Here is a 15,280-nt window from a genome sequence, read left to right as displayed (position 1 = left end):
ATTTAAAAAAATAATTAAGAACATTAGATTATTTAATTTATATTATACTACAGTAACTTTTACCTCTCTTTGATTTTGTACAAAGATTTAGATAAGATAAATATTTTTTAATAATAATAACATAACTTTGATTTCTTAAGTATTATATCTGACACTCATGTATTTATGAAAACAAAAGAACAACAGTTCCTAATATCACAAAGATATACTTCGGTAAAAGAAAGTGGACAATAATGGAAGTACCTTATCTCTCACTAAGACTACATTGCAAAACCCATGGCAGCCAGATGAGAGAAAAAAACTTAACCTGATTTTGATTTTTAAAATTGAAGAATTCTACACACATGTGCATTTAGGATTATTAAATAAATAACAATAGTTCAAATCACACTCACATAAAAGAAATATTATTATGTCTTTCTACTCATTAAAACATACAGATATACAAAATTCAATGTATGCTTACAAATGCATTGATTAAAAATAACATCTATACACATATGAAACATTTGGATACATTTTAAATGTTATATAAATCTGTTTTAGATAAAAGCTACTTCCTATTTTTTTGTTTCTTAATGTTTTCAATTGGCAACCATAAATGTACAGAGTAAGCTTACATTAATATCAGAAAATAATCAAAAACTTAATTATAATATTTTAATGTACTTAAATATTTCTGAAATAATTTTCAAATATTGCAAAGCTAAAAGTAAACACAATTCTAAACCATATCTAATGTGGGTACTGCAGGAAATAAAAACTGATGAAAGCCTTATCAAACTCTTAGCTAGAAAGGTAGCAAAATAAACAAAATAACTTTGAGACTGCTACTTGAAATGTGAAAACATAGAACAAGGCATATATTTAATAATTTATGAACATTAAAGAACAATAGTAGTGTTTGCCTATGTAATTTAGCTCTTTAACGGAGTGAGTGTACTAGAAGTCAAGATCTGTAAGCCTATGTATCATTAAATTTAATTAATTACAAATTAGTTGACATTCAAAAATTCAACTTAATTGCATTGAATGTAATCATCTAACTCCATGGAGCTTAGGCATTTTTAATAGTGTAAATGTCCTTGGATCACCAAATCCATGAGTACCTCTGTTGAAGGTACTTCAGTCAGTAGCAGGTTCATGTGTGCTTATAATTTACAGGCTGGGGCTTAGTGAGCCAGGACGTGGGTCAGCATGATTCACATGGGGTGTCTCAAGACAACAGAGTAAACAAGAAACTAGGAAGGCAATCAAAGGTAAAGTGCACAACAAAACCAAAGTTGATGGGTGAGAAACCAGCAATGCAGCTAAGAACTGGAGTCTAAGAAGACAACACAAGCAGCCAGTGGCCAGGAACTCTAGCTAACAAGCATAAAGGCGTAAGAATAGAAGCACAGTGCCAAGAAGACCTGATCATTGGACCCATGTTCTGTCCCAAACAGCATGCTTCTTGATTTCCACCTTCCTGAGCCAGAATTGGTCCCAAGGCTAATATATGCCCTGGACTGATAGGAGTCAATGAGAAGCAAAGAGATATACAACACAGACCTATTACTTCATTGTTCCCTAAGTATAGAGTATGTAGTAGGAGAGAGAAAAACTCTTTTCAATATTAGTTATGATTTTGGAAATCCCCCCAAAATTTATATGCTAGCACCAAAAGCATGGGAAATTTTTTTAATAATGCTTGAATTTAAGAATATGCTTTTGACCATTAAGTATGTGTATATATGTGTGTATTAGCCTTTTGGCACATAGGGAGTCATAACTTTCATAACTTTCACAACTATATTCATGGAAATAAAGAACTGAGAGAGGGAAATGCTGATGCTGAAACTCTAGACTCCACCATAGCATCGATGAGTAAGTGTAAATGAGGAAAGTCAGGACTTTGTTGTAACAACATTTTATCCCCCGAAGATTTCCCCCAAAACACTCATGATGAACAAAATATATATATATATATCTAAACCTGATCGAATTGTCTTAGAAAATATATAAAACTGGGCCACCGTGTACGATCATCAAGTATAACAGCTGCTTCACAAGTGAGTCCCGCTGGTCCTGCCACTTGGGTCTGTGAAGTTCATTTCGATGTGGTTGAAAGCAGGATTATCGGTTCCGCCCTCTTCTACTGGGTGAGATTTATAGCCTAAAACTTGCTCCTTCTAAAATAAAATGTTAACATGGTGATTAGAAGAAAGAAACTGTTCATTCATTCAATTCTAAATAATTGTCACTACGGCTTTTCTTTTTCTATATCAGGTTTGTAGTCTACTGAGGGAGACATATAACAAAAACAGATCATGAAATAGGGAAAATATCTTCCCTGTCATCAGAGTTCAGGAGGGTATAAAGACCAACTAGGAATCTCTCCCGGTGATAAAAACAGTCATACTAATTGGAGGAAAAAGAAAGCCAACTTACTTTCTTAAAATTGTCAAAATTGAATAACATGTCCTCTTTAGTTAATAGAAATTTTCGGTCTAAGTTTTGTTTTCTTCCTCCTGAAAAACATATACATTATTTGCATTGTTAAAAGGATACTTATAATTACCCAGTCTATCATGCAAGCATTTAACTTGTGCACATTCGACTCTACACACTCATAAAACACAAAGAGAAAGGAAATCGTTTAAGCAGTGCTGGAGACTAGCCCACCATGTCCCTTGCCTCAGTCTCGGTTTCTGTAAGGCTCTCACTGTGATCAGTAGGAGTTTAAGATAAGTGCAAGCCAACTGCCTCATCAGGTACTCAACTAAAGAGCGCATCACCTGGCCCAGTACTGGGAGGAAAACTGTTTTTAAAGCATCCTTTATGACCTACCAATAAAATATCAAATCATCTGCCTCTGCTTCAGATGGTAAAGTTGCCTTTCCCCAATTTGGTGGCTGTGAATGTAGATGTGTGTGAAGAAACGCAGGAAATTATGAATTGCTGAATAAATTATTTAAATAAAAACCAATATGATGATTGGTATTGGATCCAATTCCTCTTCCCTAAGATTTTACTTTGGTTTGTTACTTCTTCTGTGGATCAAAGAGAATGCTTTTTAAAGCCATGTATCTCAAAGAGTGGTTTTCAAACTACCTCTTTCTCAAGTCACCTGGGCGAAGTACTTAAAAAGCAGATTCCTGGACTCCAACCCGGACTGACCCAGTTAGAACTTTTGGGGAGGGGCCCCTGAATTCTGACTTTTACTAAATGTCCAAAGTGACCATTATGACCATGAATGTTTACTCATAGAATTATTTACCCTACTTTTCTGATGAAGAAATATACTCATGACACACAGTACATGGTTAGGTGAAACTGAAACACCAACTCAAGTCTGTTTGGTCTGGATTCTTACAGATTCCTAGTATCCTACAGTAGATTTTAAAATATTTCCCAAGGAGCACCAGAGTTTTATGTTTCTATATTCTTTCCAAGGTGCTCACTGCTGCTGTGGAGTGGGAATAAGACATTTATGAAATTCACGAAGTTTGAAGTGTTTTATCACTGGATGCCTGTTCACATGGAGAGAACATGACTTTTTCAAACAAAGACATCACACATACTTGGACAGGGTGTAGAAGTTCTAACTAGTCATTACACATTTGATAAAGAAGCAGTGCCTTCCCCTAGTTTGATTTCTGTGGATGTACATGTGTGAGGGAGCGTAAGAAATTAGAGAGCCTGGCACTTTCCACCAACTCCACATTACTACCCTGGTCTGAGCCACTGTGATCGCTCACCTGGATTACTGCAATAGCCTCCTACCTGTCCTCCTTCCCTTACAGACTATTCTCAAGGCTGGATCAGAGTGCTCCTTTGAGAATTATCGGAAAATTGAAAAAAAATATCCCATGTAGTAGACCTAATAAGCACAGAGATAGAAAATAGGAGAGAAAAGATAAGAAAATTAGAACTGTCCAAGACTCAAACATTTGACAAATAGAATTTCCAGAAAGAGGAAACAGAAAATAGCAGGAAATTACAAATGAAATAATATAGGAAAATGCCCTAGAACTGAAGGACACGGGTCTTCAGATTGAAAGGACCCTACTGAAGGCCTAGGGCTGTGGTCGGCAAACTGCGGCTCGCGAGCCACATGCGGTTCTTTGGCCCCTTGAGTGTGGCTCTTCCACAAAATACCACGTGCGGGCACACGTACAGTGCGATTGAAACTTCGTGGCCCATGCGCAGAAGTCAGTTTTCGGCCTGGGCGAGTCTATTTTGAAGAAGTACTGTTGATATTTGACTCTGTTGACTAATGAGTTTGCCGACCACTGGCCTAGGGTTGTCATTGTGAAGTGGGTCCCATGCAAAGAGTCAGCAGGTGGCATGGCACTGGTATTCTCATCAGAAACACAGTAAGCTACAAGAAAATTAAGACATCCTCTCAGAAACAAGAGTTCTTTTCAACCTAGGATTCTCCACGCAAACAATCAAGCATAAGGGAGAATTAAAGACACTTTTTTCAGGCATGTGTCATTTCCAGAATCTCCTCTCTTTTCCATGTGCTCCATTTAATAATTAGTTAGATGGAAGGGAATCTAACACAGGAGGGAGACAAAGGGAATTCATGGCGTGAGGAGAAATGAAGTTCCAGGACAACAGTTCTGTATCAATCCAAGAGAGCAGTGTATACTATGTGTATTATCAATCTGATTTTTTAAAATTACTTTTCAAAGTTGATGAACATTCGAAAATAGCCTTCACATACCATTTAGATATAAAGATTACAATCATTATTCCTTACATGTGTGTGCTTCTTTATATTTTACAAAGGTCAGTATAGGGCAATGACACAGGGTTGTTGTAACAATATATGTAAAATTCATAGCATGTGGTAGCCATGTACAATTTCTTTCAAGCATTTTATTTTTGTCTGAAAGCAACCTGTGAGATAGGCAGGTCAATTATTATTATTATTATTATTATTATTATTCACATTTCACACAAAAGATAGCTAAGGCTCAGAGTAGCTATCTAGACTTCTCCATGTTCATGCAGCTAGCAAATAACAGGACAAAGATTCAAACAGAGATGAGTCTTCTGCTTCCAAATTCCCCATGTAAAATGGAACAAATAATCAAACTTAGCTGTTAACAGGACTATGGTGAAATAACATAAATAGCTATAAAACATGTATAGTAAAAACTGATGTAGAGGTAAGTAAGTACAACAGTACTAATGTTTAGATAGTTACCTGTTGATAAACTGACAAGTATTCCCACGAATAATGTTACCAAAGTTCCAAGGGTGCTGAAGTATAGATACGATAAAGAATACCAGTTATCCATCAGTGGAGTCCTAAGAGAGAGCAAAGCAAAACTGTCAGATTTCATGTAATGCTATTGGCAACTAAGAGTGTCAATAATCCTCATGGCAAAGTCAAAATATAATATTTAATAATGATTTTAGTGTCATAATCTGCTGTCCCAATTTTATCGTATTGGTTCAGGAATTAAAAGTACGACTTAACCTTAACCCTATACTAAATGTCCAGGTGTATTCATTCAACTGTGATGCATGTCTCAGGCACCATTCTTGTCATCATTAAAAAGGTCTATCATTAAAAAGGTAGATAAGGTTTCTGCCCTCATAAAGCTTACATTCTAATGAGGAGATAAATATAATAAGGAAACTAATTAATAAATACAATGATTTCCACTGATGGAAAACACCATATAGAAAAGAAAACAAGGTCATGTGACATTAGCAGGTGGAAAGAGGGAATGACACTCTAAGGTGTGATCAGAGAAAGCCTTTGTGAAGAAGTGACATTTGAACTGAGAGCTGAATAACAAAGAGTTATTGAAGAAAGCATCCTAGAGAGGAGTAAACACCAGCAGCCTGAAGCACCGTGAGGAACTTAAAAAATAAAAAACTGAATCTGGGTAACTGAAACCCAGTAGCCAGGCAACCAAAGGGTGTCTTATTTCATCTCCAGTGATGCTGACCTAGGCATGATTTCCTAAGATGTCATGTGGCTTTAGTCCTTCATGCCTTTGCCTATGTTGTTTCTCCATTCTGCATATACATTCCTTCCTTTAGTCCCTTCTGCCCAACCTTGTTCTCCTGATTAACTCCTGCTCATGTAATATCGCTCTTAGAAGGTTTCCTTGACTCCACCCAGGAATAGGTAGGCTCTTCCTCTTCCTGGCTCCCATGACAGCCTAGGAATACCACTTATCTCAATGCACTATTTAATCATTTATTTTTTTCATATTTTAAATCTTTATTGCTGAAAGTATTACATATGTCCCCTCTTTCCCCCATTGATCTCTCCCACCCCACCTTCCAGCGCCCACCCAGTTCCCCACCACCCCGCCATCTGTGTCCATAGGTTATGCATATTCGCATATGAGTTCATTGGTTGATCTCTTCCCTCCCAAATGCCACCTTCCCCTGCCTTCCCTATGAGGTTGGACAGTCTGTTCGATGCTTCTATGAGCATGGATGGACCTGGAGAGCACTATGCTAAGTGAAATAAGCCAGTCAGAGAAAGATAAGTGTCACATGATCTCACTCATATGTGGAATCTAATGAATAACATAAACTGATGAATAACAGTAATTTATTTTCTTGTCCAACTTTCCTTCTGCTCATTTTCTGTGACAAGAATAATGTTCCAGACCTTCTCCCTCGAGCCAACCTCTGCATTCTTCAAGTGGTACATCTCTGAAGTCTCTGTGCTAATCCACACTCCAACTCTGTTTATATTCATTCTTTCAGCAATTATTTATCAAGTTTTTATTAGCTATTTACCAGGTGCTAGTTATTATACTTATTGTGTTTACTGAATTGTTTTGTATATATTAACACACTCTCTCCTGCTAAATTATAATTTCCTGTAAGGCAGGAACCACAGTGAATGTGAGGGGAAAACTTTCTATGAATATTACATAAATAGCCATCTCAGAGCTGAGTACATAGTTCATGCTCAAAACTTCTTATTTATTAGCTGAGTTATTTTATAAATAAGCTAACACATAAAAGCGATTATTATGGTACCCGGCACACAGTAAAACTCAGCAAATTTATTTGTTTCAGGAATCCAAATAACCATTTTTCTTAGAATCTTAAATTAAGAGAGGTATTTACAAAATCAGAACAAATGATAAGCAAAATTGTAAATACAAAGAACATCCTGCACGTCCTCCTCCTTACCCTTCCATTAATATTTTCTCCCCGACTGACTCTCTCTAATGAGATCCCAACACGCCCCTCAGTAGTGCTTTCATGCTTGTCCAGGCCATTTCCCTGCATTTCCTTACCCCTGTTGGACAGCAGCCCACCTAGTCAAATCTCTCTAAATATGCCCCAGGCCCTGAAACTACCTGAAGTTTCTACCATATGGAGTTCCAGCCCTGAACTCCCACTGACAAGCATTCTCACAGCTGAGTTCTCTCTAGGTCCAGTGGTTCTCAACCTGTGGGTCGCGACCCCTGAAAATACACCTTGCATATCAGATATTTACATTACGATTCATAACAATATAAAATTACAGTTATGAAGTAGCAACGAAAATAATTTTATGGTTGGGAGTCACCACAACATGAGGAACTGTATTAAAGGGTCGTGGCATTAGGAAGGTTGAGAACCACTGCTTAGAACATGAATCACTAATCATGGTCACATGACTTCTCTCAAGGGTGTTCCAAGGGAATGATTCTATGACGGTTTCATTCCAGGTAACCTGGAACCTGGTTAATACTTTGAGGGAGGAGAGCCTCATTTTTCCAGTCCTTGTACATGTCTTTGGGTTTTATGCTTTCAGGCCGGACATTTACACAATTGAACCTCAAAGAATGCAGAGGTTGGGGCTCTAGCCATCTGCTCAGTCAAAAATCTGTGTATAACTTTTGAATCTCCCCAAACTTAACTCTAATAGCCTACAGCTGACCAGAGGCCTTACCAATAGCATAAACAGTCAATGAACACATATTTTGCATGTTATATACTGTTTTCGTAGAATAAAGTAAGTTAGAGAAAAAGAAAATATTACTAAGAAAATCATAAGGAAGAGAAAATACATTTACAGTACTGTATACATTCACTGAAAAAAAAGATCTGTGTATAAGTGAACCCGCGCAGTTCAAACTTGTGTTGTTCAAGGGTCAACTGTATACCCACTAATGAAAGCCTTGCCCTCACATTCACTATATAATAAACACTAATCTACCAACAGGTCTACATCATTGCATTAAATCAGACAGCATCAGTATCCAGAAGCTCAAAAGTGTACTTCGAGATGAAAACCCCAGCACGAAGAGCTCAGATGCAGTTCATTGCTAGTGCTCTAAAGACTTGAAATCCGGACAAATAGCAACTTTCAACACATTTAGATAATTATAGCTTTTAATCAGTAAAGGCTATACTTCAAAGACTGTATAAGCAATATATTTTTTTATAATTGAGCTTTTCATTTTAAAAGTTTTTCAGTTGACAAAGACAATTTAATCCCAATAGAGCTGGTATTTCATAGAATTTACCTATAATGGAATTTTTGTTGTTGTTGTTACTATTCAAGTCTTCTCTGGATCTGTAGGTGAGGCAGAAGTTTCTATAGAAACTAAAAAATGTGGCTTTTTTTTCTATTTCTGAACAAAATATTATAGCCAGAAAGCCCCATGATCTCTCCTCCTTTCAGAATTATGCAAAAATCACTATTGCAGGCATGACAAAAAGCAACTAGGGTTCTCTACCTGTCACATATATTTTTTTAAAATTTTGACATTATAAAGCTTAATTCAATACCTTTCAACGTTGTGTCCTTGAAAAGCAGTGGTAGAAAATGGCATTGCTGTGGTTGTCATCCAATTCGACCCATTGTATGTGTTGTTACAGCCATAGGTTTCAAGGCTTAGTGGCATGGTTCTCTCAGGAAGTGGGGGATAGAGTTGAGCTCCAATTCCAACCCAGAAAGAAGCAGCAAATCCAGCCAGCAGACCAATAAGTGCTCCCTGCAAAACAAGAGTGTTTTTAAAAGAAAAACAATTCCATTTGCTTTGAGATGGAAATTAACATTAGAAGGTTAAGCTCAACATGGTCTAAGGCAAATTTACCAGCTTCCTCATAAAACTGTTCCCCCCCCACACACACACACAAGATCCCTACCTCTTGTCAAGAGCGCATAGGCCCATGATCCTCAGCCCTGAGGATGCTGTAATCCCATTCCCTTTCTTCATATCGCTATCTAGTCCATCACCAATTCGTGCCCATTTTTCTTCTCATATGTCTCATACTTGCAATTCTACCACTCTGTTTCTATGGCCAGCACTCTGTTCTGACCTTCTTGTCTCTTCACGTCCAAATTACTACAACAGGGCCGTAGCTGACTCCAGGCCAACTCTAGTTTTATTTAATCTGTGAACAAATGGCATGCCATGTGAGCCACAGACTGTGAAGAAAAAAGCATACACTGAGTTTATTCCTACACTTAACACCATGCATGACTGCAACTGCACCACAAGGTAATTAGGGGGGGAAATGACTTCACTGGTGCATACTACCACGCCAAATCCTTCTAGAGATAATTGGAGATGTCCTCTCCAAAGGCATTTGGTTTCCCAATCTGTGGGAGATTTGGGTCCCCCACCCCAGCTTTTCATCAGTAATCCAGATGTTCTGCCAGCCCTTGAGTGATTTAAGCCCTAGTTCCAAATGATGGGGACGAAAACAAACCTGGAGCTGGGAAGCCCCTTCCTCTGTGGTAAAATTTCCCCCTTTCTTTAAGAATAATGATCAGAGAGGGCAGCCTGTACCCCAGGCTCCACAGAGGACAGGAGAGAATATTTGAAGTAAGGGGGAAAACATGAGCAAAATGATAGGGTTTGAAACAACAACAATGGTGCATTGATGGGAGAATGAGAAGGCTGCTGACCAGGTCAGAGGATTTATTTTGCAGAAAAGGACTGTAAGCCTTTTCATTAAGTTGTGAACCCTAGAAAGCAGAATTAGGTTTCTTTATTTTTGATGCCCTGACACTTACCACAGTGTTAGACATACTGTAGGCAGGCAATAAATATATATTTTAAATAATATGAAGTTGAAATAGCAGGATGGCCAGCTGTTAACAGGTCAGACTTGCTTTGTACATGACTGGACACATAAAATTATAAAACCCATGTAGGCAGAAATATTCAGTGTTCTCTACTCCCAGGACAGGTTTAAGCCATAAATATTTATTGAACAAATGAATAAATAAATAAGTGAATGAGAGGGTGGGAAAGAAAGAGAAAAGGAGAGAGGAAGAGAAGCAACGGAAGGAAGAAGAGAAAGAGGGAGGGAAGGAGGAAGTCCATTCTAAGGTGAGGGTAGATATTCTTCTGGTGAAAATGTGAATATAGTAAAGGAACTTCCCCCTTTTTATAAAAAATACCACTATCTTATTTCTCTTAAACACACACACACACACACACACACACACACACCATGTTGGACCTACAGCTTTTCTGAAGGCAACTCATGGTGGAAATAAATGTCAAAAACCAAAAGGCAGTAATCAAACCACTATGTATTTCATAATGCAAAGAGTCTAATCAAAGGCTTAACATTCTGAGGTAGACACAAACCACTCTCTTTCATTAAAATTAATTTCTAACAAACTAGCTTTTTATATGATACTTCATTGAGAATAAATAATAATAGTGACAGTAGAGCCCTTATTAGTATCTGCCTTACTAATTCCTAATACATTATTAGGGACATTGAATTCTAAATGTAAAGTCATAGTTCTGTGGTTATTCTCCATCTGTCTGAAATAACCATATATGGGATCAGTTTTTCCTGAAGTTTATCTTCTGAGAAGACTGAATCAGTGGACTTTCGCCTGAATTTCAGATACATAATTTCAACTTCATTTAGTCCAAACAAAATTTAGTTCTTCAAAGCACTGATCTATCAATGTAGAAGAGCAGGCCTACTCCCTCTTTTGGTTACTATTCCCAATTATGATCACCCCTTTGGGGCTGGAACCATGTTGTTGGAGCTACAGCTTTAAATATCAGGAGTAGAAACTTTCTGGCCAAGGTGGTGAAGACTTCAGTGCTCCTCTTTGCTGTACTCTGGATATTCACAGGTATCCTCCGCTCTATCATCCTTAAATCTCTCATATCCAAGTCTGTCAATCTCCTTCTTTAATTGCTAACAATTAATTTTCATGAAGGCCAAAAAGATAAATGCACAAGAAATGTTTCCCCTTGGTTATAGTATAAATATTTGAAATTGCACTATATTGTTCTGGCAGCTTCCACTGAGCTTCACAAATGCAGGGTCCCAGTGGATAGAACTTCATTGTACAACCCGGCAAAGTCGATATGAGTGATCTAAGTCATTGAGACAAGTCACTAATATGGATAGCGTCTTTACAACTGAGAAAAAGTTGTAAAGCTGCTAATGTATTTTGGAAAGAAAGCCTTACACATATTCATTTATACTTACAATTGAGTTGGCAAAGGGAACCAAAATGCCCAAACTAAACAAGCCCAGGAGTGGTCCACCAATCATGCCAATTATGCTGAGCGCTGCCTGCAAAAATAATAAGGCCAGCAATTAGAAATCTCAAATCCAGAATTAAAATGATTCAAAGTAATTTCATCAGGATGAGGATTTAAGGTATTCAGGTTCCTCCGGAAAAGCATGGCAGCCTTGTCATTGGCAAAGAGATCACTAGAACTTGGAAGCTTCTGCTTCTTAGTCTCAAGTATCCATATGCTCCTTCAGGTACCCTGATATGGGAAGCAAAATGTAATGGAGGTGGAGACCCAGAAGACAATGGGAGCTCCCGTATGAATACGTAAGTCAACAGTGACATCAGTCCTCCCAGCCTTGTTCTCCTAGACCAGCGGTTCTCAACCTGCGGGTCGCGACCCCTTTGGCGGTCGAACAACCCTTTCACAGGGGTCGCCTAAGACCATCCTGCATATCAGATATTTACATTACAATTCATAACAGTAGCAACATTACAGTTATGAAGTAGCAATGAAAATAATTTTATGATTGGGTCACAACCTGAGGAACTGTATGTAAAGGGCCAGAAGGTTGAGAACCACTCTCCTAGACCTTAATAATCAATTACATCACTCATTCGTGCTTTGATAGCCTTAAAATTCTCCTCAAAACAATGTTACGCATAAGTACTACTAAGTGACCACAGATGGCAAAAAAAAACCAATGCTATCTTTGGTTCCCTAAGTATGGAACTAGAATGAAAAACGTGATTTAAAAGAAGATTGATCAAATCATCTAGAAAGAGATTTAAAACTAATTGCCTAATTGCAACCTTTGCTTTGGTGATAGTGAAAAAATTTTACAATGTGAAGAATGGAAAAATGCAAATAGCTGAAACTTCCAAGAGATCTGTGTTCCCAATAATCAAATAGCTAGTTTTGGGGAGTAGACAGAACCATAAAAGAAGCATCAGGAACACACTAATTTGTCCACAGAGAAAAAGCCTACCTTATGAACTAGGCAGGGCTGTGGATACTTGTGACAAAGAATGTGTTTGAGGAGGATGTGGACTCATGATACAATGCTAAGGAGTCAGTTCACAGCTTCTCTAGAGCCAATCTCCATGTCTATAACATTCTTGACATGGCAAAATTATAGAAACAGAAAACAAAGTAGTGGTTGCCACGGGTTACAGAGGAAGTAGGGGCAGGAGGAAGTGAAAGTGGCTATAGAAGTACAATATGAGGGATCCTTGTGGTGATGGAAATGTGCCATCTCTTGACTGTACCAATGTCAATATCCTGGTTGTGATGTTGTACTACTGTTTTGCAAGATGTTACTTTTGAAGGAGGGAAGGTAAAAGCATATATATGAGATCTCTGGATTACTTCTTATAATTACACTAGAGGCCTGATGCACGAAATTCATGCAAGAGTAGGCCTTCCTTCCCCCAGCTGCCGGCACCGGCTTCCCTCACAGCCCTAGCTTCGTTCGGAAGGTCGTCTGGTCTAATTAGCATATTACACTTTTATTATTATAGATGTAAATTTACAATGATCTCATAATTTACAATGATCCCCACAACTTTCTCAAAATAGAAAGTTTAGCCCGGCCAGAATGGCTCAGTGGTTGAGCATCTACCTATGAACCAGGAGGTCATGATTTGATTCCCAGTCAGGGCACATCAGCATTCAGGAGGCAGCTGATCCATGAGTCTCTCTCATCATTGATGTTTTTATCTCTCTCCCTCTCTCTTCCTCTCTGAAATCAATAAAAATGAATTTTTTTTAAATAGAAAGTTTAATTTAAGAAATTTTTAAGAATTTGGTCACCTCTGTTCCATGATATGTCTATGTATTAAATACATAAAAGGAGAATCTGGAAGGATGGTCACATCAGCATTAAAAACAAAAAGTGATTATGAGTCAAAGTTCTGAGGAAGGAGTCAGCTCTTACCTGCAACAAAGCTCCCATTAGTGATGCCAAAGCAGCCATTCCAATACACAGGACTCCAAACAGCACACCTGGATGGACGATGCAATAGCCAATGTAAAGTCCAGACCCAGAGGATTAGAATTCTCAACAGAATAAGCCACCACACCTTTGATTCGAAGTGGGAAATCTGACTGTGGTGAAGAATGGCCGCATACATTAGAGCCAGCTAAAAAAGGAAAGGGGTGTTTTCCTACAGAATCAGCAGTGTGTGAGGAAGAAAGAAAATCCTGACATTGTGTCCGAGGATTAATTACAACGTTAGGTTATATAAGTAAAGAATCCCTAGAATTAACTATAGGGATTTTTAAAGCTAAGAACTATTGTGTTAGTAATCTAATCCTCCACAACATTTTTTTTTTTTTTTTGTAAAGGAAGGCTCAGATCTCTGTTTTCAGTTTGCCAAAAATAGAACAAATTCAACTCTGCTCTGTACAACATGGTGGGGGAGGGGAGTAATAAACATCGGAAATTAGAGCCTTCTGACTTTAAGTGTTCATTTCTTTTGGGAAGTGGCAATCCATACAGAGAAGAGGTTTAGGACCTTAAACCCGCCCATAATCTCCACCGATAGGCCCAAGCCTTTCCTGTTAAGGTAGCAAAGAAAGGCAGCTTCAAGACAAGTATCATAGTCCCCCTTCTGCTAAATTTTCTCCCCAAACTTGTTTATAGAAATTCACAAGCCACCACTGGTAATCAGATCATGGGACTTTTTTGACTTTCAGCATTTTCCAGATTTTCTCCAAGTACAAGTTTTACTGTTTAAATTATAGGAAAACTTACCCCACCCCAATTTTCTTTTTAAAGACTTGCATTCAGCAAAAATTGCCTGATGTTAGTCAATATAATTTCCCACACATAAAATTCAAAATATAGAAAAATAAACGAGAAATTTGATCATCATACAATTAGTGCATTCCTCATATTATGTTATTTCTATCTTACACTAAACCTCACACCTTTGTTAAGTATATTGGGTAAATAATCTGGAAAACCTTACATTAATTTATTGCAAAGAGCTCCTATTGCAATGATTTTTATGCCTCTGAATCCTAATGTAAATAGTATTAGTTTGGTTCTTCTCCATTTGGTAGCTCGTGAACAGTCACCATTGTGGATTTTGGTATTCAAAGTTATTGAAAGCACAGTCCAACCATCTGCCATGTTCTTTTTCTCTATGAAGTCCTTACTGTAAAACCTTGAGATGATCATTTAATATAAATCTCATTATTAATCATCAGCAGTATTCTTCTTTGAGCACCAGCTAGTGCCTCTTATTTAATATGCATTATCTCTAAACCTCATAGTGAATATCTTTCCCTATTTCCCATATAAAGAAACAATAGTGTGGTGAAGGCCTGGTGGGGGGAGGGGGTTGGGGCTGGATGGAAATGGGTAAAGGGGGCGGGGGGAATGGGAGATATCTGTAATACTGTCAACAATAAAAATTATATATTAAAAAAAGAAACAGAGGCTCAAATGGGTTATTGGGTTTGTTCAAGCCTAATAGCGAGTAAATTAATGAAATAAGATGGGGTTTGTCTGGCTTCCAAAGCTTCTATTTGTTCTACTAAATCACCCAGCTTCAACAATCCTGTAATAAGCCAGTCTAAGTACTCTTCAGGAAACACTGTATCATTCTGAAATTATGTTCCAGAATTAAATACTATTTAAATTTAGGGGACAACGAAGAATATAAATTAAGTACTTGCTCCAGGCTCTAGTCAAGGCAATTATATATAGAAGTATGGGTTAAAACAGGCTATTTACAAGTTCTTTGATAGTCTATCAGCATTATTGTGCTAAGGTTAAAGATTCAATTTCTTAAAAAAATTGTTAGTCA

General features: G+C 37.6%; 1 protein-coding gene across 3 annotated transcripts in view; it reads right to left on the bottom strand.

Annotated features, from left to right (window-relative positions):
• Nucleotides 1–14: 14 nt before the first annotated feature.
• The window catches only part of SLC5A8 (solute carrier family 5 (sodium/monocarboxylate cotransporter), member 8), a 47,832-nt gene continuing 32,566 nt past the window's right edge, over nucleotides 15–15,280 (bottom strand). The window contains exons 10-16 of one of the 3 annotated variants that reach the window (XR_001359837.1): nucleotides 13,402–13,469; nucleotides 11,437–11,523; nucleotides 8,752–8,957; nucleotides 5,198–5,301; nucleotides 2,431–2,510; nucleotides 275–2,171; nucleotides 15–243 (exon numbers count right to left, since the gene is read on the bottom strand). Coding sequence is in view for 1 of the 3 variants with exons in the window: in XM_005882338.2 (XP_005882400.1) it covers nucleotides 2,046–2,171; nucleotides 2,431–2,510; nucleotides 5,198–5,301; nucleotides 8,752–8,957; nucleotides 11,437–11,523; nucleotides 13,402–13,469 (671 nt within the window). In the remaining 2 variants the exon portion in view is untranslated. Of the gene's footprint in view, nucleotides 2,172–2,430; nucleotides 2,511–3,740; nucleotides 3,863–5,197; nucleotides 5,302–8,751; nucleotides 8,958–11,436; nucleotides 11,524–13,401; nucleotides 13,470–15,280 lie in introns of those variants that run through there. The other 2 variants (XM_005882338.2, XR_001359838.1) reach the window with 2 other exon arrangements.

This window comes from Myotis brandtii, unplaced genomic scaffold (assembly GCF_000412655.1).
Source record: "Myotis brandtii unplaced genomic scaffold, ASM41265v1 scaffold708, whole genome shotgun sequence".
In the NCBI taxonomy this organism is placed as follows: Eukaryota; Metazoa; Chordata; class Mammalia; order Chiroptera; family Vespertilionidae; genus Myotis; species Myotis brandtii.
Note: the sequence above shows the minus strand (reverse complement) of the source record. Positions and strands in the feature narration are given on the sequence as shown.